The 27184-nt window shown below is 33.4% G+C and overlaps 1 protein-coding gene and 1 non-coding gene across 2 annotated transcripts in view; one reads left to right on the top strand and one right to left on the bottom strand.

Moving 5' to 3' along the window:
* The window catches only part of Lgr3 (Leucine-rich repeat-containing G protein-coupled receptor 3), a 340705-nt gene extending 325587 nt beyond the window's left edge, over nucleotides 1-15118 (top strand). The window contains exons 11-17 of the mRNA XM_089640598.1: nucleotides 6903-7064; nucleotides 8706-8851; nucleotides 9815-9965; nucleotides 12169-12301; nucleotides 13193-13380; nucleotides 13972-14115; nucleotides 14994-15118. Of these exons, the coding sequence (XP_089496724.1) occupies nucleotides 6903-7064; nucleotides 8706-8851; nucleotides 9815-9965; nucleotides 12169-12301; nucleotides 13193-13380; nucleotides 13972-14115; nucleotides 14994-15118 (1049 nt within the window). The remainder of the gene's footprint in view (nucleotides 1-6902; nucleotides 7065-8705; nucleotides 8852-9814; nucleotides 9966-12168; nucleotides 12302-13192; nucleotides 13381-13971; nucleotides 14116-14993) is intronic.
* On the bottom strand, nucleotides 8230-8301 carry TRNAM-CAU (transfer RNA methionine (anticodon CAU)). The gene has a single exon. It is a non-coding gene; the product is annotated as a tRNA-Met (tRNA).
* Nucleotides 15119-27184: the final 12066 nt, after the last annotated feature.

Raw genomic sequence — 27184 nt, 5'->3', positions numbered from 1 at the left:
TATCAGTTCATTTCCCGATGAAGTATTTATATTTAGGGAGGCTATAATATTTCTTATTTCATCACTTGTTATCTTGACAATATTGAGGCTGTTTTCTTGATTTACATCGTCAATCCTCACTGTATTTTCGATAGTACTAATTGAATTTTGTTTAATTTTATTTGCTAAGTTTGAGCCTATATTGCAAAAATAGTTGTTTATAAAGTCAAGAAGTTTGTCCGGGTGTTCTGTAAAAGATGTGGGAATCTCATCAATGTTTAATTCCTTAATGCTATTGTCATTATGTGAGGCTTTAGCATTAGTTATTTCATTTATGATCTGCCAGAGTTTACGTGAATCATTATTACATTCATCAATTTTGTTTTTATAGAATGTTTCTTTAGCATAACGTATTACATTTTTACATGTATTACGATATATTTTGTAGAATCGAAGTGTTAGGATATCATAAGGGTTGTTTTTGACTTTTTTGTGCAGTTCATCTCTTTTTCTGATTGAGTTTATAATATTCTGACTAATTCAAGGTTTAATGTGTAAATTTTTATGAGATAACTTTTTTTCTATGGTTTTGGTGTTTGATAGGATAATGTTCTGTAAAACTTCAATAAAATAACTCCAAGCAGTATCAGTATCATCTTTTTCCAGTAGGCTTGTCCAGTCATTCACTGTTAACTCGCATTTGACGTTTTCCCAATTTGTTTCAGACTTCGTTAGGAGTGATTTCTTTTTTTGGTTTACATATGTTTTTTTTTTGTAATAGATAGAATTATTGTATAATGGTCTGTCGGTGTGGTAGTACAAATAATGGCTTGAGTTTTTCTATTAGTTTTACAAAAGATATGATCAATGCAAGTTTTGCTTTCATTATATACACGTGTTGGTTCATTAATTAGGCTTTTATATCCATGGTATGCTAGTGTTTGCATATAATCAAATTTTTTTGGATGGCCATTTTCAAGAATATCAATATTTATACCACCGATGATAAATACATCTTTAGTTCTTTTTAGTAGACTTAGTTGATTAGATAAGGAGTTGAGGAATGGTTCTAGATTTTGTGTAGAAGGAGATCTATAAATTGCGAGTATTGTTGTGTCATTACCGATTGATATACTTAGACAGTTTGCATTATTGATACAGATCTCTCTGACATCAGCTTCTATATCTTCTTTAATATATACGATGACACCATCATTTTTTGTGTTTTTCATTATTGTAGAGTAAGGGACATAATTACCAATTTGTAGGGGGTAGTATTTATCAGTTAGCCAATATTCAGTAAGAATAATAATATCCCATTTTAAATTTAAACTTTTCATCAATATTTGTAGTTCGTCAAAGTTTTTATTGATACTTCTAATATTCTGGTGCATTATGTTAAAATTATTGTTTATGGATGATATGTTTGGTATGTTTGTTGTTAGTGCGTTATTCATTTTCTCAATTTAAATTATTAAGTGGATTAAGTAATGTTGTTCATATTATTCACTAAATTATTTTCACCATATCATGAAGGTGCTTAATGTAGATAATTTTATCATCTTGTTTTTTGGGTATCATAACTTTACCCTGTTTGTACCATACATATTGGTAATTTTTTTTCTTTTGATAATTGTTTTGTTTTCCATAGGATTTCTTTATGATACGGGCTTAATTCTTCCCCGATGAAGATTCGAGATGTCGCCAGATCCTTGATTTCATTATAATTTATTTCCTTTTTCTTATCAAGGAGGGAATCTCTTTTTCTTTTATCGGAAAAGGTCACAAGAAGTTTAGGAGGGGCTTCATTTCGTCTGTCTGAGACTCTCGTGACGTCAGTTATATCAGTGTGTAAGAGGTGGATTCCTGCTGCGGCAGCAACTTTTTTAACAATTTCCAAAGGTTGTTCGCGGTTTTGTTGTGGAATTCCTGCTATTTCCAAACTATTAGATTTTGATAACGTTTCCAAATCAGAAAGTCGGATTTCAAGTTTTTTAATTATCATATTTTTTTCCATTTGGTCTTTTTTTATATTTTCAAAATCTGTTTGAATCGCTCGATTTAAATTATTTGAGACCTCAATTTTTTTTAACATCTCATCGTATTGAGCACTGATAAAATCAATACTTTTAGTAGTTTCTGTAGTTTGTAAATCAATTTTTGTAAATATATCTCTTTTCAGGGTTTCAAATTTTTTATCAATGTATTCAATAATCTTATCCATGTTCAATTTATCTTCCGAAATTATTGGGGTTTTGCTACGTGTGCTAGACATCACTATTTTAGTAAGTTCACAAATGCCCCTCTTTAATTATGCTTGATGAAAAATTGATGGTGGCAATCACTATTTAATATTTGTTTTATTGCATAGACAAAGTCACTCAACTTGACATTTAATATTTTTTTACTTTAATTAGTTTTTGCGCAAAAATCACTCACACTTTGAAATCTTAACTAAAACTTTTGATCCCACAAAACGTAGAAGGTTTAAACTTTAATTTAATCTATTTATTGTGGCTTTAAACAACTCCTATTAATTTTTCGGCTAGTTTATAAGGGACGCGGAAATTTCAGATCTTAGCACTATAGTTAACCATTTATTTATTATTTCCTTTTGTAATCAGTCTATCATTCCTCCTCCAGTTAATGTCAAACTCCCAAACAAGATGCGGCGGCCTGTCTCTCGGGTCAAATAATCAATGACCCCCCAAAGTTACAAAATACACAATAGATTATAATAATATGAAATATTGCACAAATCATAACAACTATCTTTATCATAATTTATTTGCTAACTTGCTAACTAGCTGAACTCCCCGGCGTTGCCCGGGCTTTTTGAATAGTTTTTGGAAATCAGATGTAGACAATAATAATTTTTGTTCCTATTTTTAAGACGAGACAATACCCTGAAATAAAGCCATAATCTTAAAGATGTGAGTGAAGCAGCCGGCGTATTGGAAGGACCTTAGGTCGACTTTGTCCTAAAAGGCTTAGTTTATTTTAATTATTCCTGATGGACGATTACTAAAATTGCAAATGTTTCAAGAGGGATCCTTCGAAAAGTTACTAATTCATCATCTAGAAAAATAAAATCTGATTCTTACCGCTAATTTTATAGTCGAAAAACGTTTTATAAAATTATCAAATCGTTTTATGTGAAATATTTTTAAGGTAAGGTCTTGTATTTACTGACCATAAATATAAATATCATACAACCGTAGGGATCCCTCAAGAAACATTCGAGATGTTAGTAATAGGTTCATCAGAAATAATTAAAATGTGATCCCGTTAATAGAGTCCGCCTTAACGTCAAGACTGCAAATTTTATGAAGAAGTATTATAATTTTGCTTTAAGGGATGGGAATGGGGATTGGGATGGTTTTTCAAAATCTCAAGTAGACAGTGACGTTCCTCTTGTTTTGAAGGTCAAGTGTGCAAAAGTTCATCAATCTTGGAATAAAACTGTAAAAAAACCCACACCGGTCATGTACGCGATGAAGACAACATGATGAATATTATGTGTTGGAAAGGGATGGTGTGATAAACGTAGATCAGTTTTGCATATTGAACGCTTGTTCGTGTGAAACACGGTTGCTTTTAAATTAAACAGTTTGGAAAGGGTTTGAAATATTCTTTCTTATCGAAGGAAAAACATTATTATACTCATTTTTAATGGACACAGAATTTTTTAACTTTGGAACGTGCCTCAAGTATACTATATATTATTTTTTAACGAATAAATTGTGAAATAAGAAAAAAAAACAGTTTCAATGCTTCGTTTGTGTGAAAGCACTATGAAACAATATATGATTATCAATTAAAATTTACTTGCGCACGCCGGAATTTGAACCCGCGACCTTCGGGTAGCTAGTCGAGAACCTTACCCCTCGACCACGGAGGCCTATATAGAAGTAATATTAAATAGATCTTCTATAAATGGCTTGACCTCAGTTTGATAATGCTTTCGGAAGGTGAAACGGCTGCCACTCATTAACTGTATAATATTTTTATTTTTTTTAAAGAAATCTATTTTTATTGTTGTTTGTTTTTATTCACTTTCTTATCTGTTTTGAATGTCTCGTGAACATACCTCCCAAAACTAACCTCTATCAGAACAAACAACCTTTACTAAAACTACCCTCAAATAATAAAGTAATCTAACCAACAACTTGAGAGTAAATATGTTTAAGACCATTATCAGACAATTTGTTATGATGACGCTTGCGTCAGTCGTTTATAATTTTCGTTTTTGATTATAATCAAATAGATTTCCAAACCATGTCCACTAAATACTTTTAAAAAACCGCAACGCTAATTTTCACAAGTCAAAAACATACACCCCCCATTACAAATTAAATTCACTTTATACCAATTTTTCACGTCTAGTTTGGCAATTTATTTTCTGCAAGTAATATTTTCGGTGGTGGAAAATCATTCTCTCAAGAATTCAATTATGAACGGAATTTGATTTCTGTTCGCGATTAATTTCGGGGCTCAGTCTGAACCTACGGGCTATAAAAGACAATTGATTTTTACTTTTTTACTAAGGACGGTGATAATTTATATTGTGAAATTCAATTATTATAGCAATGTTGTTTATTACCTATTTAAAATTTGTAATAGAATGGCACTGAAAGAATCAGAATCAGAGAGATCATGAATTGAATTGAATCAATTCACCAACCAGAATTGAAACGTTGTTTGAATAGCGATACCAGAGAGCACCTCAACAATATAATACGAAAATAATGTCTTGTGAAACACGAGAAGATTGAGAGACTGTGTTAAAAAAAAATCGAAACTAACAACTCGGCGGCTCCCAAACTTTTTGGACCACTTAAACAAGATAATCCCTAATTTAGATGAAAAATAAATTATAAATACGAATTTGCCCTGATAAAAAAAAGCCTAATTATAATAAATTCTCTCATTTAATATGCTCAAAGTATGAAAAAATCACAGTGTATGTTTAATAATATTTGACTGATTTATATAGCGCCGTTTTCGTGAAAAATCACCTCAAGGGCGCTACTTTCAATGCTACATAACTCAGATGTCGAGAGATTTTTGTTTTATTTTAAATAAGTCGTGTTTTATTAAATACTTTCATCACAGCCGCTTACGCCGATTACATATATTTTTTTTTATATTTTCGCGCTCCCTCATTCATATTTACATATATTCCTTTAAAACAATCTTCAGTAAACTTCTTCTTCTTTTTGAACGCTTCTAATGGAGCCTTAAGGCGATGCCATACGTAGTAATGCAAAATCATGTGTTTTTGGTTTGAAAATTTGGTCGCCTAGAAATGTTTCAGATCTTTTAATTAAATACTGCGAGTAGAATACATCTTGGCCTTTGAAATAATCAAGTATTTTATAGATAAGTCTTTTTATAAGCCCAGAAAAAAATAATGTAAAGGCGTATGAAAACTGCTTTAAAGTTCAAAATCTCCTACTTACCAACCCATTTTCGGTTATGATTTGATTGTATAATGTGGCAAATTAAGTTATTTATAAAATGATCGAAAAAAAATATTAATTTATGCCTGAACATCCACAAAATAAAATAAAAGGCACTTTTTGGCCATGTTTTTTTCTTGCATAAATCAAAACAGGCGGATGGTGTTAAGTGGGAATTTAAACCTTATCGCCATCTACGTAAGGGTTGTTATTGATAGCGGCTCAAATTAAAATATTACACGACGTAGTGCATCGCCTTAAGAAGAACGACGTAAATTTAGATTTGAGGTCATAATACCCAAACATCTAATACGAATATCTGCCACAATATTTATTTGTGTTTTAAATTATAAAATATAGGCCGTTAAAGAATTCTATTTTTTCAAAATTTTAGAGGTAAATTTGGAAATCATATGTGAGATGACAATAGTTATTTCAAAAAAATAGTTTTCTCTATTAACTATGCAAGTATGATGAAATATAAAATAAAAAGAATAAATGAAAATGATTGAAAGGAAATTTAAATTACTCCCGATTTACGTTGGAACACAAATTTGTTGTATATAAACTAAAATTTGAACCCAAAACAAACGTTTTTTTAACGATTTTTTATTTATTTATTTTATATTTCAATACATTTATACAGTGGGTGGAGCAAGATTATTTTTTTAATAATTACAATCAACTCACAAAAAAATCCAAAGTTGCCTCTAAAATCATGAAAATTAACTAACTAACCATCACGCCAATTCCCCACAGGGGAAGGCAAAGAGGAAGGATCTCCAAACAACTCAGTCTTGGCACACACTCCTTGCCTCATTCACATTCATACATCTATTATTCTGACTCTTGACATGGCCCGACTCAAGTATCTGATTCACTTGATCGTGCCATGTCTTCCTCGGGCGTCCCAGACTTCAGCTACCATTCGCATTTGCATCATATATTCTGCTTACACTCCTTTCATCGCGCATTCGCTCTACATGCCCAAACCATCTAAGCGTCTCTTTCTTAATCATTCTTTATTTTATGGCCTGTGTAATCATTATTTAAAACACAAAATAAAATAAAAAATAGCACACATCCTTACAGGATATTTGCTATACTTAACTAACAGGATATTTGCCATACTTACCTAACAGGATATTTGCTATACTTACCTAACAGGATATTTGCTATACTTACCTAACAAGATATTTGCTATACCGTTTGATCAAAAACATATATTTTTTAATTAAATCAATTTCTTTGTTTTTAACCACGAGTTTTTTTTATTATTTTTCACATCGACTGGTTTCGCTTAGAGCAAGCTTCGTTTAACCACAAAGTAATTACTTCCTACGAAAAAAAAAAGAAAAGATAAGTATTCAATTTGGTTGTGAATTTTGGTCTCAAATCTGATGTACTCGTACACTACCAGTTGCCTGAAATTTCCCGATGAAATATCGAATAATGTTGCAGGTATATCATCGCTGAAGCAGCTGGTGAGCCGACCAGTGTTGCGGGTGGCGGCCTGGCTCGTGGCTGTGCTTACCCTCATTGGAAACCTGAGCGTGCTGTACGGGAGGATCACCTCCAGGGATGAGAACAGGTCTCTATCGCTGCTCATCAGGAATCTGGCGGGTGAGTTTATTGGTTTTACAGGTCATGCGCACCGGCAAGGCGAAGGACCTAGATGTCCAAGTCTTCAAGTCCCAGATGTGACCGTATCTTTTTCTGTTTCAAATTTTCGTTTAAAATAGCAAATATTATCTTCAATATTTAAAAAAACCGTTAATAACGGTATTTTTTTATTATTTTTTTTATTAACAAATAAACGTTAATAACGGTATTTTTTATTTTTTATTAATGAATAAACGTTAATAACGGTATTTTTTATTAACGAATAAACTTTCTACAGCGGGTATAGCGATCTAAATTATTATTATGTGATTTTCCGCCAAAGCGATATTATGTTTGTGCGAAGGGGTACTTATGACGTCACACCGGCCTGCGTTTGTAGGGGCAGTCCCACGTTAACTACGTCATAGTCATAACCAAAATCGAACCGCTTAGAATTTAGAAATATTAGATCGTTTTAAAAATGAATAATTACCTGTAATGGGCTTGCCTGGGTTTTTCGTACAGTTTTTCGAAATGAGATTAAGACAGTAAATTTGCGTCTTATTTTGAACGTCAAGTGCTGTGCAATATTTCATCAAGAAGTATATCAAAATTCTGCTTTAAGGTATGGTGTGATTTTTAGAAATCTTGTGTAGGTAGTGACATTCCTCTTGTTTTAAAGGTCAAGTGTGTTAAATTTTATCAATCTCGGAATAAAACTGTAGATATGTATTTAAAAAAAACAAAGCCTCTGTATATATATATAATATTTTTTACCAGATAATTATTTTAATAATAAATCCTAAATTTGAAATATGTATTTCTTTTCTTTAAATTTCTTAAGGTTAATTGGTTAATCGGGACAAGTAAAAGACGGATTTCGTGATTTTTAAGCTTGTGCGTCTGCTTTTTCCATTTTCAAGATGGGCGTTATTTACTAACTAATTTAAGAATATAATGTTTTTTTAAATTATTTCAATTATTGCTATTTTCAAAACTGGAACTGAAATGTCGAAAATTCAAACTATCCCGTAATTTTTCAGTCATCGCTCGTAAAAATTATAAGCGAAAATTGAAACGGTTACGTGTAGAGTAAAATATAAACTTTTATAATATATTGGCAAAGAATTCATTATTTTTTAATAAGTTAGCAATATTAGATGTAAAAAAAAAACAAAAAAATAACTAGCAGAACGTGGTTTCGATCCACGGACCTCTGGGTTATGGGCCCAGCACGCTTCCGCTGCGCCACTCTGCTGTGTCTGATTCGCGTCAAAATAGCGTATATAAAACAAAGCAGAGTTTCAAACCAAATAATTATTTTTTAAATTATTTATCACGAATTTTTTTTGTTAAAAAGTAATTTTAAAATATGTTTTTCTCAGTCCTAATAGTAAACAGTTATAAATATTATGAATAAAAGTCATTGCAACGCGGGTAACTATAAAGTATTTATATTTTAATACCGCCATCTATACGCGCTACTGTAAAACATTTTTATCTTGTTATTGTCATAAGTGCCCTTAGTTCACTTTTTTTCCGCCAGGTGCCGTGGCTGCCGAAATTCTACCCCTTTATTTAATTATAAAATAATAATATTGTATTGATGTCAATTTTATTAGATCTTTTAATAACGAATTACGATCATACGTGATATTCCAGTTGCTGACATGTTGATGGGGATATATTTGTTGGTGATAGCTGTGCAGGATGCGAGATTTCGCAATGTTTATCATCAGCACTCGCACGACTGGACCAATTCATGGACCTGCACCATCATCGGAGCGATGGCAATGACTTCTTCAGAGGTAAAAAATAATTTTATTTGATTTTTTTCCCATTTATTACCTACTTATCGGGGAAAATAATATGCAAATGAAAAATGTAAAAGGTAATAGGTACTTACACAAAGTTATTGGTTTTGAATAACTGAAAATTCTTGCCAACGGTCAGGTCTGTCATCCAGAATGATCCTAATCAGTATTGCCAAGTTTATAGCGGTAAATTGTAATCTACGCGTTCATAGATAGCATAAGTTTAATTATTTTATGAATGTGCATTAAAAAATAATATTATACACCACAGACATAGGTCTATGTTATACACTTATTTTACTTGTGTAAACTTAGTGTATAACATTAACTAAAATAAATATATTATAAATAAATATTTATACCCACGAGAGCTACTCGTTCTAAAATTTTGTTTAAATGCAACAATATCAGGACTGAGTATTCTAAAAACTCGCTTGTACCTAGGTTGCATCAAGTTAGTAATAGATACGCAGATGTGGCAGATCTATTTAACTGCACGCAAGGTAGGTACAAGAGGGCTATACTATCAAATCTTTTCAATCAATATTAATTTAATCTAATTATACCTTATTTGCACTATAGAAACTTATGTACTTGTATCTCTTGTTTACTTACTTACTTACTCTCTAATGTCATTTCACAATCAAATGCCACATATATTTGTAATTCTTTTTGAAAATATTTCTACGATTTTAACTGTGACATGTTATCATTGTTTATGGTATATTTATACCGTTGATATTAAATAAATAAATAAAAATAAATTATTCTAATTTTAAAATATATGAGTTATTACATTTATACACATATTTAATAAAATATTATATTGAGGGGCATTATTAGTCTTGTATACCTTATCAGAAAATAGGTGCTCTTGTGCCTGATAAGGGTGTCACGATTAATAATACATGACTAAAAATTTACCTCATTATTTGTCTGGATTATTTTACCATACAGGTTTCCCTTCTGATCCTGGCCTACATGTCGGTAGACAGGTTCTTCCTGATAGCGGACCCGCTGGGAGGACATCCTCACATCAACCCTCGCCTGGCCGGGAGAATTCTGTCTATGCTGTGGACCGTTGGGATAACCCTCGCTGTTTTACCTAGTAAGCCCTTCACGATAGCTTTATAGTTTTGTTCTTGGTGGCCCTCAATAGTGGGTTAATTGTTAATAGAATTTTATGAAATGAACGATCGAGTCAGCCAGGTATCGCAATGCATTCCTTACTGCGTTATCTTCCATGCATAATGAATTAAGTTAATTTTTTAAATTGCTACCTTTAGAACTACACAACTATTATAACAAAGCAATCCATTGATTCTTGACGGAGGTATGCAGTTGTAAGTACAAATTTACTTATATATATATATCAATCAACATTTGCTTAAATCAAAAGCAATTGTGATAAAAAATTGAAATACATAATTTTAAGCACACACAGTGTTGAACACATTTTTAACCTGGAGATAAAGATCACAGGATAATGAAGGATCTACCACCCACGCTTTAAGTGATAAAGCTTAACCCTCTGCACCGGACGAGGTAATACCAATACATACTGTAGAATAGTTATAATACCTCCAATTTCTGATATTTCCCCAACATTCTGATGGTAGAATGCCACACTAGCGCCTCCTAGTGGCACGATTTGTGTTGGCTTAGTTTTCAAGCATTTCAATGGATTTTATCACCGTAGATGGTGGTACCGTAGATGGCGATGCCATAGATGGCGGCACTGTAGAGGCAGCTCTAGGGGTCCAGAACTGGAAGGTCATTAAAAAATATGTTTGTTACTAATTTTCAATTGATAATCCAATGAATTTGTAGGTACCTCATCAATTCAACCCAAATTATGTTTGATATGTTGCTAAAAATTATAAATATGTAAATATTAAAACACGTCACTTAGCATTTCGCGACTTAGTATTAGTAATAATTAACCTACTATAAATTAGGAATACAGAGTTACCATGTAATATTTATTAGCAAATCACTACAAAATACATTTCCCTGCCTAAAGAAAAATGTGTGATGTATTATATTTATTAAATCTACTTTAAAATAAATTGTGGGAACAAAGAAAAATGTTTTAAATCAAGCTGTTTTTCTATAAACGCGGTGAAGTAGTCAGTGATCACTGACAAAAATTATCTTTTTCTTTTAGTGTGACATCAACTAATTTCTAGAAATTTAATGATTCGTCACAAATTACAAACAGCAAAAGCAAATTTCAAACTATCCAAATAATTTAAAAATTCATTTATTTTCCGTGACGTTAACAATTGGTATAATTACTCGACCTACGTTTGTATGTCTTTCAAACACATAATTATATTCATGTCTCTGTCAGTCAGTTTTGGACATGACCCGAACTTTCAGATAGCGAATTTTCGTCTGATGCTTATAGAGATAGAAGTTGGGTCAGCGGGCTTTTTGACCTAGCATAGTTACATGCAGAATGGTAGAGCTTCTAATTGAAATGTTAGATGTCGCTACTCGCCAAACGCCAATACGTCGCTGCTCGTTATTTGGCAGTATTCAAATCAATTATGGCCAGTGTTATTTGATTTGTTTAATATTTTATAAATATAAACTACAATTATTGTAATCTTATAATGTTGGGGGGTCATCATCCAATTGACCGGTGATTGATGGTTCAGCCGCCCGTGATTTTATGTATGATTATGCTATGCTACAGCCTCTAACGGCCAGAGTTGCCAGCGCCAATACACACAGGTTAATACTGCCAATATTTTACTGGAGTTAACATTATGTACAGGGTTATAGTGATTTGTTTTGGGGGTATTATGCCGTGTTGCACTACCTCCTTCTTTAGTCAACATTTCAGACAGCATTTCAGTATCCATCATCAGGGCAGATGTGTAATCATCAATGTGTAAATCTCAAATCATACCTTATGTATAGGGTATTTGGCAGTACACGTCCAACGAATGAGAGTTTTTTCCTATATCTAAGTTTTTTTTACATCACTTACTGCATCACTAAGGTAAACCTACAAAAAGTATTTGGCTACTATTTTTTAATATTTTTTTAATATCTATCCATTTCGGACGAATTCTCTTTAGGCATTAAATTTTCATGGTATGAAAATTATGAAATTCCTGTAAAGGCCTACTTCCGAAGCTCCTTCACAACATGCCCATCTTTCTTATAAATGAATACATATTTCTTATAAGTGAATAATCTCCATCTTTTAAGTATTTAGTAGATGATCGGGTAGTAACAGAGATTGCAGTGAAAGGAACATATTATTATGTAAGACTTGACAATGATTTGAATGTTTTCAGTAATTTACTGGAGGAACAGCACTCGCTTCTACGGCACCCACAGTGGGATGTGTTTTCCACTACACTTACAGGAGAAATACCCCCTTGGCTGGCAATACTCGGCTTTTATCTTCCTAGGAGTTAACTTGATAGGGTGAGTCCTAATCTTTCAATATTACTTAGCACATATTATGTACCGTGAGAGTTTTGGTATTCCGACTACGGAGGCAGACTGCACTAGTGGCAGTGGCACTATCGCTGCAGTCGATTTCGCCCACGGTAATACAAGGCTTGCAGTTGCATCGAATCGTTGGGTGAGACAGGATGTCAGTCGTGTTGGATACTACGGATTCACTTTTGTATCTTTTGTTAGAAGAGGAAGAAGATGACCATGATCTGTTGTTATTATATGGTAGAAAAAAAAGAAGAGCAACACATCCTTTATTTAAATATAGACCACGTGCTAGTCCATAGGCCATTTCTATAGACTACTACAGAAACCAGTTGTGTTGCCTGCCGTTAGGTTGCAGTCGCTTCAGTCCGCAGTCTGCTGCTGTGGTTTACAGTCTGCCGCTATCCTCGGAATCAAACCATTAAGATTAATTTGTACATTGTGCATATTTACTGCAAACGAAATATAATTTGCTGCATTATAATAGTCAGTAAAAAAGCATAGCCTCTTAAGGAAATCTAAAAAAAATACTATTTTGCACTGACCAACTTGATATTTAGATGCTATTTGGTCTAGGAAATACAAGTTTTTTAGAAACCACAAAGCTGCCGTTTGGACACACCCATGATAACTTTTTCAACACTTGACTTTGAACTTATGAGTGAAATTTAAACTATGCCTTGGTAGCGTAAGTGTGATTTGAACAATATTAACGTGTGGGTGAAAACCAGACTTGTCTTACCCAAACTCATATATTGCAATGAAACTTGTCACTAGTTGTGGTTAATTCATATATTGCAATGAAAATTGACACTAGTTGTGGTTAATTCATATACTGCAATGAAACTTGACGCCAGTTATATTTAATTCCAGCCTCCTGGTGATAGCGTCCGCCTACCTGGGCATGTTTATATCCGTGTGGCGCACCCAGAAGGTGGTCACCTGCGCCAACGAGTGTGAGTTCGCCATCCGCTTCTTCTTCATTGTGCTGACCAATGCCTGCTGCTGGGCACCCGTGGTCTGTCTCAAAGTCATCACTTTCATGGGCCTGGAAGTTTCCTGTAAGTTTGTGAAAATTATGTTTAGCAAGAGATTATTTTCTCTCGGGAAATATAGTTAAATGTTTTATTTTATACTAGCTGTCTCAGGTTATGAATGGTTTGGAATAAAATTTTAAGTCGTACTTGGGCGTCCCCGAATTCTTCTGCCATTCATTCCATTCTCTAAACACTCCTGGCACTAATAAGAACAATCTTTGAAATCGGTCAAATAGGGCACATTCATCAGAACAATGTCTTTTTATATAAATTCCACCTCACAGGAACTCAGGACAGCATTGTGAGGCGATTAGAAGGAATTTCTTAATGCAGGCTTTGAATAAGTTCAGATTAAATGAAGGAGCATAAATAGGTGCCAGTAGTTCATTCCACATACAAGCTGACTTACACAAAAATGAATCGAAGAAATTACCCGTTCTCATGAAGGCGCCAAACTGTGAATGGATGTTCTGCTCACGTCTGTCAAGTTTCTCGCAAGTGCACCGTTAGCACTAGAAATCAATGCTGCTAGCTTTTTCAAGGGTTTAGCAATAATGAAAAATAAAATAAATATTTTTCCAAATGATTATTAATTCTATGATTATAATGTTCCAGCGGATATGTATGCTTGGCTGGTAGTGTTCGTGGTCCCGCTGAACTCTGCTGTGAACCCGCTGCTCTACACCTTCACAACTTCCAAGTACCGGCAGCACTTCATCTTCAGCTGGAAGTACTCCGCCAAGAGGTCTTCCATCGGAGGTATTATAATAATTATTATTCTCTTCTTTGGTTACCCTTGTTTAAATTAGCTACTGCTGCCCTCTGTTGGTGTAATTCTTTCTTTTAACTATCGAGATTTTGAACTTGACCAAAGGGGGTGACAGATTACGCTAAACGTTCAAAGCCTTTTTATATACATAACTCCATATTGCTCGCCATACAATCCCATACAGACCTGTCACACCTGAAAAGATGTTGTCTTATAAGTGTTAGCCTACGGCAGAAGAGGGGGTCAGAACAATTTACAGAGCACTGTAATTACGCGGCTGTCATCTGTCAAAATGACAGATCCCAAACAAAGAAATGATATTCCGCAGCAGTTCCCCAATTGATCTGACCCACTTTCCCGTGTCACCCCAACATATAATACGTATATAACATGCCCAAATTATGCACGCATAATGTAGCGTAATGTGTCTAAGCCTTAAATCTGTTTACATATTATTTTAGTCAAGAATCTGCCCAAGCTCACAGGGTAAAATCATTTTCCATTGTTATTTGAAAATATCAAGTAATTTTTTAATAAATATGATGTGGTTCCTAGAATCTTTCTTCTTCCATTATAACCGCAGAGCAAGCTGGTCCTTCGGTCTATATAAAAGGAATCAGCCCTTTTTTAGTGTAGATATTTATAAATCGTAGTTCCTATGTAAAATAAAACTCAGTGAATTTATTGAAGAGTTCCTAAAACTTAATAAACTTATTCCTAAAAAAGTATTTAATTTCTGAACATGGTAGGAGTATGGAATTTCCAATGAAGGTACTCGTAAACCAGTTATTAAAATTGCCTATTGCCAAAAACATGACTGTCTTACCAGATTAAAGATGGATTATGTGTTTATGGTTATTTTTCTTAGATACGGAGAGTTCCAGAACATCGTCTCACAAGAACATCACCTGCATTGTGGGCCAACATCATCGTCTCGCTCATCCTGAACCTCTCATTTCAACGATCGACTCTTCTCTGGACTGTCAGCTGTGAGCCACAACATTAAATCGACCCTCTATTAATATAATAACACTTTATTGTTCAATGATTTAAAAGTTTTGTGGTTTAAGAAATAATGTTTAGACATTAATTTGTTGCTGAAACCCATAGATCATATAAATAAAGGGAGACATGACATGGAAGCGTGTCAACCTTTGCAGAGCTATGATCAATCTGAACGGATTAACTATCAAAGTGGCGGAAAGTTATGCATTTGGAATGTAGGTAGAAACAAAGGAGAGGCACCGCTGTGCGTAGATATGATTTTGCAGTACTATGGGTGAACGATGTTGGAGACACTTTTGTACGCGCAGTTTCATACTAATAATGGTTTCGTGGCCCATCTCTCATTTTGGCTTTTTGGCTCCTTGGCGTCTTGACAAGTCGGCGCCCAGAGCGGACTCCTCCAAATATGTTTGCACAAGGCCGGCCCTGGTTATAGGGACCGTTCAAGATAGTGTTAATTGCCAATTTGATGATAATGTCAAATGCAACAGAAGTTAAAACAACTGGCCACTAAACTGGAAACCTATACATCTCTATGTGAAACTCAACAGTTCAAAATTGCGGTAGATTTATTAATTCTTCTACATTGCTCTACATTCCGTCAAAATTATCATATCAATTATATACGTAGGTTAGTTTCACTTTGATGTCATTCAGTTTTTAAAAAATGTTGTGTTTTTAATCATTTTTTTTTCCAATTGGCTCTTATCAGCTTCACACCTACCACTAAGACTGGTAATAATAGAACATGAACTCAACACAAGAGCCTGTGAGGGAAATTATTTCGCTCTGGGCCTATATCTTCTTTGGGGATGCTGTGTCGAGTGTCTTTTAGAGCAAAGGATGGAGTGAACCTGGATCTCGGAGAGAATCATGAGAGCTGAACTCTTTCTTTACTCATTGTCTTGAACACATAACAGGTCGTAGAAGCGACTCATTCTCAAAAGATAAAAGATACACAAACATTTCGGTTGCATGCTTATTTTCTGACATTCTCCAGCTGTGGTAGACATGAACTTATAAGTAACTGATAGATTGCAGAAAGAGAGATTGGTGTGGTTCTAGTTAAAGTTTTGTAATCTTAGGGTTTATTATTATTATGTAAATTCTAAGAGTGAACAGAATTTTCATTTAGTATGTACATATATATTTGTTTGTAGAATTGAGAGAAGTTGAATTTATTTATAAAACTGATTGTACCCTCTGAGTGTAATTGTATTATTGTTGTAATAATAATACTTGTATCAATTAATTAACATTCTACAAAATGTCTAATTTGGAATGTATGGTTATTCGATGTTATATATTTATGTACATTAAAGCCTAAATATAAAGTAATTTATATTGTAACCGGTAACCGAGCAACCCACGATAGTGGCAATTCAACACACTCTTGAAAAGTGATTAAAAAACTTGCGGTACGTTGGTTTATAGACTTTATTCACTTTTCGAATGATTTGTTGAATTGTCACTGTCTTGAGTTGCTGTGGAATCATTAAAACCAAGTCCAAAACAATCAGGATCTATCAGGTTCAATTCCAAGCTAAGTTCTGTCAGTTTTAATCAAGGGTATTTTACTATCCTATCTAACTACTTATTATAATTTTCAACAAATACTTATGATAGGTAGAGAACTTGGCTAACATATCCAATATATAGCCACTATTCATATGTTCGAATTATCAACAGTAAACTCGGAAGGAAATAATAATATATATTTCGAAGATCGAATAAACATTATCTTACGGATAAGCCATCAAGAGGATGGTGAATACTTTCTTTTCTGTTTGTTCAATCAATTCCTTTGCATGCTTATCCAACATTTTTATATTTAATCATGAATAAATTGCACTTTGTTCAGTCAATTCATTTATACATGTATATACTTACAATTTTTCATAAACCTTCAATATCAATCATGTATTCTATTCTGTGAATTCAATCAATTCATTCTGTTTCAATTGTGATGAAAGAACGCATACTCTTTTGTCTGTGGATTTGATCAATCAGATTCAATCATGAATAAAGAATGGGTACTGTTTGGTCTGTGTTCAATCGATTTATTCGCATATTTATGTAAGTACACAATTTTTTGATTGTGCATTTTTTAAAACACCTTTTTTTTGTAAAATCTACAATAAAATCTTCCTAAGAATAATTATATACAATATTGAAATAGAATTAATTATCATAGGATTTTTATGAAATTTATAAATGTGCCATATTTTTTCACAGAATGTGTAGTTGAACATACATGATCTTATAATAATAAAGTTAACAATATTTTAGTTTTTGTATTACGCTTCTGTATGCGTAAATAATCCGTATTCCATTAAACATAATATATACATGTTTAGATGTTTTATATGAATTTTTATAAAATTATCTTATTTAACATAATTATGTTTAGGTATAAAATAACTGTGATAAATGTTTGATCATTATGTTAAGTGTTTTTTGTAAGAGAATGTGAATAAAGTGCATCTCAAACAGAAATTTGTTTTAGTTTTCTGTTGGGTAGGTACCTAAAAACTAATCATTTGATTGGCATGAATACGAAAAAAGAATGGTTTTAGTTTGTTATTTTTCGAATAGATGGCAGTGTCAGTACAGTAATTTTCAATTTTATTGATGGCTGGAATCGTTATTATTGTTATTTATTTTCCAATAACGAAACACTTTATAATCGAATTTCGGAAAATAACCACCACAGATGTTGTGGATAAAAATTAGGACCACCAGACTTTTCTGAAATACTAATTTGGAAAATCGAAATGTTTTGTGACAATATTTCGGTTACTTGGCTCGGATTCGATTATTATCATAGTCAATGTCTAAAATATAATTTCAGTTGGGGGGTTCAATTTGGGGAGTCAAGCGCGTGATTTTAAAAAGATGAAAAGGAACGGAATAATGTGCGATCTCATTCGAATGAGCGAGGAATTTATTTTTTGGAAAAATGAGGGAATTGTTGGAACCACGGTTTTGAGGGGAAAGTCATTTATATTTTGACATAATTATACATGACAATTTAAAAAAACATAGTAAAAAACTGTACAATAAACTGTTCCACATTGAAAATTTCAAATTAAATTAAATACTTATTAATAATAATAGACAAAAATCTAAACTGGAAAGATCAAATCAACCAAACCGTCAACAAAATAAGAAAATTAATTTATATATTTTCGAAAATTCAAAATTTACTCATTTTTTTCATCTACCACGCTTTAGTACCTACAATCAAATCTCCAATACGCTGTAATCAGCTGGGGAGCGGCATACAAAACAAATCTACTCCCTGTTAAAATTGTACAACGCCTAATTATAAAAATAATATTGAAAAAACCAAGAGATTATCCAAAACACCTAATTTTTGAAGAATTTAATGTATCATAATTTAAAGTTCCAAAAAAACATAATAATTAATAACTCAAATAATAAAAGAAAAACAAAATCACAGCTTTTTAACTGAAAGCCGTACTCGTCAAAAACATATATTTCCAACACAAAAATGTAACACCACTTTTGCTAAACATCATTACATATATCTAGGGAAAAAATACTTAAAAACAGCTTACCCGAAAATATCAGAACAATAGAAAATGATAAACACCTAATAAAAGCAATTAAAGAGAAGTTCAATGTAAAAATAACAAAATTATGAAACTATCTTTTTGATTAATTATAAATTTTAATATTCATAATTACAAACACTAAATATTCTTCATCTTAATGCTAACCACTCTTCCAGATACAAGCGCCTGCTTCTATAGAAGAGGAACATTAAAAAATCAAAATCAGTGAAAACTAATTGTTTGAATTATCGTAGTTAACATTATTGATTATGCTCTGTAAATTGATTAATTATTTAATAAAAAATTTTTAAGAAATTGAGGCATAGCAGGTTCCTTTAATTGACCTGCGATGCGCCAATACTCTAACCTAATATTGCAGCTTTGAGTTTGGAAAAAATGTGATTTTATTTTATTTTATTTATTTATTTATTTACGGACAAATAGTCCATTAACAATATAATATTTTTACACGAATAAGTAACAGAGATGGCAGTGAAAGGAGAGAGTATAGAAATGATAATATACATTTAGTATAAAAAGTACAGATGGAAGACAATTACAAGTGTTACAAGACAATTATAATTACAATGCACGAAGAAGATTTAAAGGGCTTTACAAATTACACATTACTTATCGAAGGTGAGTTGACAAGTCTCGACATTCTGGACAAAGGAGAATGGTAACCATAATTAGTTGAATGTTGATTGAGTATTGAGATTGGGTATTCAGATATTTTATTTTAAAGTAAATAAAACATTTTGACAATATCCTATGACCAACACGTCTGTGGAACCTCATACCCAATCAGAAGTTATAAAAAAATCTAAACTAGACTCTCCCAAAGTGTTAGAAACTCTCAGTATCGCCCTGGTGAAGAAGACCAGCATTCAGAATGGCTTTAATGTGTTCGGTGACAAGAACTGAATAGCCAAGTACTTCTCAACCTTAATTATCATCATCTCCTTCCCTTGCCCACTCAATTAATCCTCACAAAATACCACAATTGTGGATGGCATAGTTTTTTTTTGCTTCGAACATTTGCACACATAAAAAAGCCTACATAATTTATGTAATCATGTTTGAATAATCCTTGTTTCTGGCCTTACAGTGTTGCCATTCTCCAAAAATATTGTCGCTGTTGTTATGATTGGTTTTTTTGTTGAGTCGTGACAAAATGTCATAAGTTGTTTATTAGTATGTCAACAATTTTGCTGGTTGAACAACGAGAATCAAAGGGGACATTGATAAAAAAAGAATAAAAAAAGCGTACCTAAATGTCAAAAGTCAATTCAGAATCGAAGTCAGAAGTGCTAACTGACATAACATAAAAGGAACTGACCAAAGTACTAACTGCTACTTCTGGTGTAAACAATGGCAAAAGAACAATGGAGTTTAGGAACTTTGGATATAATAATAAGATTTAATTTGATGATGAATGATCATTTCCAAAGGTATTTTTTCATTGTTATTTTGAAGAAATGACGAGTCCATAATCATCTGATCAATGTCTGGCATTTTTTACGACAGCAATATAAATATTATAAAAATACAAGTCACGCCATATTTATATTTAACGAACAAAAAATATTGTACCGCTTATGAAAAGGATAGGTATTCGGGATAAGTATGTCCACTGGACCTAAGCGCGTTGTCTCAGTAACGTATCTTGCCCTTAGAGTAATAATATACATTACTCTAAGATCTTGCCTCCATTCGTCTAAGTCAGCGGTCGGGGAACTTTTTTAACCACTACCCCAAATTTTACCCCTAAATTACCCCTTCCCCCCATTTCGAAAAGAAGACAATCAATGTATATTTAAATAAACATTATTTATTGAATTAATTTACATAGAAAATAAAAAAAATAGTTACATGAAAATAGTAAGTGTGTAATAGACAAACAAAATAAAGTAAATTTAAATCAATTAACAAAATCAAAATAAGTTCTCAAATTGGATCAAACAAAAATTCATATTTTCAAGTTTCCCTTTCAGTTTTTGGAGAAATGATGTTGCTTCATGTTTGATACAATTACTTCAAAATTGGGACTTTTTGATGTAATAGCAATTTGAATACAGTCTTCGGCGTTTAATCGATTTCTGTTCTTCGTTTTTATGTTCATTAGAGTAAAAAGCCTTGTTCACAAAGATAGGTTGTTGCAAATGGCAGCAACTTTTTTACCGCCTTCTAATGTGCAATTTTGAAAGCCTTAGTAGCTTTTGACATCCAAAAAGACGACAGATTGGCTTTGCTCTCAAATTGAATACGTGCTTCAATTATTATTAGATAGTATTAGATAGAAGTTCAAGTATTGTTTCTGCCAAACCCGGAGGTTCTTCTGATATGTTAGCAATTTCACATTTAAAAGGATCTACAACCCAATTGAAAGTACCTATGTATATCAAGATCTGGAAAGTAGTCTTAGAACCGCTCTCTTAGTTTGGTAAGATGTTTTATAACTGTATCCTTGATGTCATCAAAAGTAATATTTTCACAGTCTTCCAAAAACAAAGCTAACTTTGAAAAAGAAGTCTTGTTCTGTTCTGCTTTCCGTCTCCAATATTGAAGTTTTAATCCAAACGCTGACAGAATTTCGCTACCTAAAAATACTAACACGTTTATGAAATAGCAAACTAGAAAAATTTCCTTATTACCCCAAAAAAAACATTTTTACCCCATTTGGGGTAATTTACCCCGGTTCCCCGACCGCTGGTCTAAGTGTTAACGGCTAATTATTAGATTTTTTTTTTAACTCAATTAAAATTAGAACCGACATTTTTCTATCTATTGTCAAAGATTTGGAACTTGGTAGTCAAACATAACCCCACATTTGAATCAACTATAATAAAAAATACTAATTTAGATAGTGTCCGAAACTCTGGTTCAATAAATTCTTGATTTGAAGAACTCGGATTTGCTTTGAATTTAAGTGTACTTTTTCATAATTGGAATCGTTTGTCTGGAGAATTCAGACAAGCGATATGTACTTACCTATAATAAGTAGGCACTTTAAAAAATAATTATTTTGACTGACATTTTAAATATTGGAACTGATTTCTCGAAAATTTAGATCCATATTTTTTTGTAATAAAATACACAGGCCCGGTATTACAATTGATTTTAAGCTCGGCTTAGTTGGAATGACAAGCTTAGCGCGGCTTTAAACATAATCCGTACATATATCGTAAACTTAGATATCAGCAATATTACCATGGACCTAAAAAGCCCTTCCTAGGTTCAAGAATATTAAACGTATTATCTATGATTTAGAAAAACGTGTTTCTTTTTTTTATAACCAGTCTACGTGAGTTGGACATATATGCTCTCTAATGTCATCACGAGATAGCGAATTTTCAAAATATCAACGACAGCGCTTTTTTCCACGGGTTTAATTTACTACTTCAAGCAGCATGGTGCTAAATGCGAGGATACTAATTTTAAATAGTATTAGTTTTGCTTGAGTAGTGCACTCTTCATTAAATTATGACGAACTAACGGCTGAAAACAAACTGACCTGCCATTGAAACTTTTGAAATCATTAAGATTGATTATTAATTAATAACATCCATTTACAATTTACGTAAATTTTGGAAAGACGTTAATGCCAGATTTGATGCTCGGCGTCTAAAAACTAAACTATTCGGTGGCTTTAGACTTGAGCGTCCGATTTAGCCAGCTTAAATTTGAGCGAGGAATGTCATACATAGCGGTGATACGGTCTGACTGATATATCAACTTCTTCTGTTGGTCGATGTTTCTACTATGTGTGGTTTTATCGAATCGTAGTTTGGTTACTGCGTCAAAAATAATTTCACTCTTGTTCTTTCTCCTCTGCATTCATATAATATAAGGTAATGGCAAAGTGATTGCATTGAGGGCACTTTTTGTCGTAGATTATTGTTGGGCAGTGACTTTCAGATATTGCGTCACAAGCAGTTGACTCGTGCCATAACACTCGACCAGTATCCAATCCCAGTGTGGATTTGTCCAACTAGAATATCAAAGCTCCGCAAAGTTCTATTTTTGTGTTTATTCATGTTTTCCATACAACGGTTATGCACATAATACTACGGGGAAGATTATAAATTTATTTATTTATTTAACGCCCAGAGGGCTTTTACATGTAGGTTGTACAATTTTGAAGACAGAAAATTTTGAAACATGAGAAAGAAATAGAAACAAAAATAAAAAGAACAAGAACATAAATTTAAAAAAATACAGCGATTTGATTGGCTTATAAAAATTCAACTTCCATTTAGGAATAGTGTTGTAATAAATCTTTTACGTGATCCACAAAATTCGCAAAGTTAATATTAAATATATCGACATCACCTAAGTATTGGTTTCCCATAGTGTGAAACCGTTGTATTGGGGAGTTCGCAATGTAATTGCGCTTATGTGTGTTGCAGTGGAATAGTGTATTTTGTCGTATTGTTATTTTAGGTATTTGTATGTTTATGAGTTGCAGAAGTTCGCAACAGTCGAATTTAGAATTTTGAATAAAAAAGTTAAGCCGTTTATTTTACGCCTGTCTTACAATGTGTGTATTTTAGATAAAATTAAGTTTGAGGTAAATGTAAGTATAAAAGTTCGTGGGGGCAGTTTGATCATTTTGTACTAATATACGTCAAAAGATCGTGGCTAAACTGTCTGTAAGTTACTTTAAAAATGTCGATAGTCAATGCAGAATCGTTAAGCAGTTGAGTTATTAGTGCTATTTTTTTCAATATGGAAGTATTTATTTTATGTGCAACTAATTTATTTTTGAGGAAATTTACTTTTCACGTCGGTTGAGTATCTCTGCCTCCCATCTCACGTAATAGGAAAATGTCACACATGTTTGTAATTAATGTGCAATTTGTTTGTGGTTTCCGTGAATACAGCACAGTGAAATCGATAACTTTACAATATCGGATTGATAGGCGTAACTACCGACGATTTTATACCGATTTCCCAAGCACCGATGTTGATAACGCAATAAATCAGAATTCGATATACGCTAGCAACACTGGCGCATCTCTCTATGAATTGACATTCCTAAATTTCAGACCGCTACGTAGAAGTTAAAAAAAAAAAAAATTGATTATTTTGAATTAAAATATTATCTTCAATATACATTGGCAATCCGCGTATACTTTTTAACTCTAGAGGGGGAGTTAATAGTTGACAACTCAGTTGACCGCGTATACTACTTCTTTCAATTCTAAGGGCTTCGTTAGTTCACCACCGTTCGTTAATAAGCCAGTGATTTAGCATAACGAACGACAATATTTAAAACATTCGTGATATATTGACAACTAACCGAAGCTTATCTGACAGGTCGCTTTTAGATGTCGCGCTAAAATCTGGCGGCTTTTTTGTACCTACTATCGGAATCATATGACCGTGCTTGCAAATGCCGCCTAATAACCATACAGATGACAGATTTTACAATTCCGTATCGATTTAAGGTTTTGCTTGTTATCCAGAAGTCCACTGCATTTATCTTCAATCGGAGAATGTGGGAAGTCGTGACTGCTGAAAGTGAGGAGAGGTGGACCCTGGGGGGAATGGGAGACAGCCGACCATAGAGCAGAAAATACCACAAAGTAGACCACGGGGTGGACATCGTACACTGAAGCAGAGGAGTGGGGGCTGGTCAAGGAAGTAGAAGCTAGGCTTTTGCGCAACGGTCAAAGGTTCTGCCGGCTCGTGGTGTTCTGGTTCTGTAGATGGGCGGAACATGCTCAATCGAGCAATAACGTACGGTATTTTTTTTTTTATGTTTGTGTTAACAACCTAACTGCTATCCGTTCGGAGCCAGTGAGACTATGGCATCCTCAATTGGGGTACGTTGTGAGTTGTGAGGCAGAAGGTAGTGGGAATGGGAAAGAGATAGGGAGGAGAAAGATGGGTGACAGATCTGATCACTAAACATGGCTAGAGCCATTTCAAGCAACGTTTCAATTCTGAATGTTTGTTTTACACCAGTACTGAGAGTATCTCGCACTCTGGAACGTGCCGCGAAAAATCTTTTATTTAAAAGAAATAATAAATATGGGATTTGGGTAAAAAATATTTAGACTTATAAAAAATATATTCATGTAGATCAAAAAACACCGATTCTGAATATACTTACATATTTCTATTCTGTGCACACGCTCCATGATTGGTCGAACGAAATCTGATGTCAAATGTACTCCGCGTTAAGGCGGAGCTTAATTCCAAATCACGATTTTGGTTAATCTTTATAACGAATTGGTGTACATTATGATACCAAAAAATATGCTTGATAAATTGAAGGTTTTCCTATCGTTTCCCTTGAGTAGAATACAAATAAAATAATAAATTACTCAATAAAAAATATAAATATAAACTACTAAAAAAAAATTTTTTCTCAAAAGAAATGTATGAACGCGTAAAGGAAACAACTTTTAAAAAATACAGTATTATAGTTAAGATTATCTGTGACAGTTTCACTTGATTGACTTGTTTGCTTTCTTTTAAAATTATTAACAAAATAAATAAAAACCACTTTTGTGCTTGAAATCGAACGATTCTAGACTCCGTTTGTCAAGCGATTTTAATGCGTATTACCTACAATATAAGGTATGCCAATATATACATTTTTGGCTTGTAGCTTCCTCAGTAAGTACAACATAATAACTAAACATCTCTTTCTGTTACCTGCGTACTTTGATAATAAGAGGGTGAAGTCGCTATGCACTTATATATAGTGTAGTTATATAGATGTATGTTGATCAGAGTTTTTCAGATGATTTTTGGTTAACTTTTTAGCTTTATCGATATATGTTTTAAATTACATCGTAGTATCTCCTGACATTTTAGAAGGTTTTTTTAAATTCAGGGAGGTTAAGTTGAAGGTATTCCATAATATAATGCAACTCAAACAACTAAAATCTAAAGCTAAAATCACCTACATGCCAATAAGTTTTTGTAAAAATGCGTAAAGCAATGACAAAAACCCCGCTGGCGAGAACCTGCCGTACTGCCGCGGCGTCAGGTACGTAGGTACATCGATTATACCGTGTAGACTTCAGTGTACTGGCTTTGTCTGGCGATGTTTAGACGAGAATCACAAATTCTAACGTTAAAAATGAATTTCAGTGTTCTATTTTGATATATAAAAAAATACCCTTAATTTAGTTAGACAGTTCATCGCCAAGAATCGTAGCCGTCATGTCCTTTCGTTTCCCGTTCCCTTCACAGCATACCCCAATTGGGGATACCTTGGTCCCACATGGGTTTTGGGACACGGTATTCCAAATGGGACAGTTGGAACTAATTTTTTTTAATTTCTTAACTTCTTGTTTGAATTTTGGAACCAATTTAATCTAGATCAGCAGAAGAGGAAATCGTTAATTTTAACGGTTAAAAACATGTTCAAAAATCGCAGCTGGGGATCGAATCCTTGACCTCATTATCAGCACAATAAGATTAAATGTCGATTATGTACTGCGCCATACACCGTGGTGTGGCCAACTTCTTAAAACATTGTGGTTTATTGCTTTGGTCGAGAGCTTGTTGCTTGTTGAGAGGTATCCTGGACCATTTAACTGTGGAGATAAATAATATGTACGATGATGTCAAGGCCGGCTCTAAGTCAACGCGCCTGGCGCGATGGAAATGTTGGCGCCGCTGCCTAGTCAAAACCAGTAGACGCTAATGTCATTGTAATCAATAATATTCGGATGATTTGAATTTTTTTCTGTAGAGCCGTTTTTATGAAAAAATAATCTCAAGGATGATGTGTATCATCACGATGTATTATCAGCGCCTTGGCAATTCGGCGCCCGGAGCGGACTGCTCTATTGGAAGATGAAAAACGTAGACAAATAAAGGTTCAATTGATCGACGTGAAACCACACAAAAGTCCCAACCTTCTAGAGCCAGTGAGACTATGGCATCCCCAATTGGTGAAGGAGATGGGAAAAAGGAAGGTGGGGATGTACAAGTACCTGGATATTCAGATCTGGTCACCAAAGACGGCCTAAGCTATTTCAAGCAACGTTTCAATTCTGAATGGTGGTACACCAGCGTGATACTGAGAGTATTTTCCACCATGAAACGTGCAGCAAACATATTATACAGGATTTTCCAATAAGAGGTGTTATTGTGAATAGCCCGCTATTTCGGTAGATGTTACTTTTGAAGCTGTCATTTTTTGACATTTGACAAGTAGAAACTACGTCATTAATAAAAATGGAACGATACACGCTTCAACAACGCATTGAAATTATTAAAATTCACTTGAGCTAATCAAATGCAAATCATCTTGTAAGATGAGGCCCATTTCCAGCTCGGTGGCTTCGTCAAAAAGCGAAATTGTCGCATCTGGGGCTCGGAAAACCCAAGATTTATTGTTGAAAAGCCTCTCTATCCTCAATGTGTGACTGTTTGGTGCGGTTTATGGTCCGTCGGAGTCATTGGACCTTACTTTTTCGAAAATGAGGCTGGAGAAACAGTTACGGTGAAT

Source organism: Hesperophylax consimilis, chromosome 15 (genome assembly GCF_061612785.1).
Source record: "Hesperophylax consimilis isolate HC1 chromosome 15, BYU_Hcon_1.0, whole genome shotgun sequence".
Lineage (NCBI taxonomy): Eukaryota > Metazoa > Arthropoda > Insecta > Trichoptera > Limnephilidae > Hesperophylax > Hesperophylax consimilis.
Note: the sequence above shows the minus strand (reverse complement) of the source record. Positions and strands in the feature narration are given on the sequence as shown.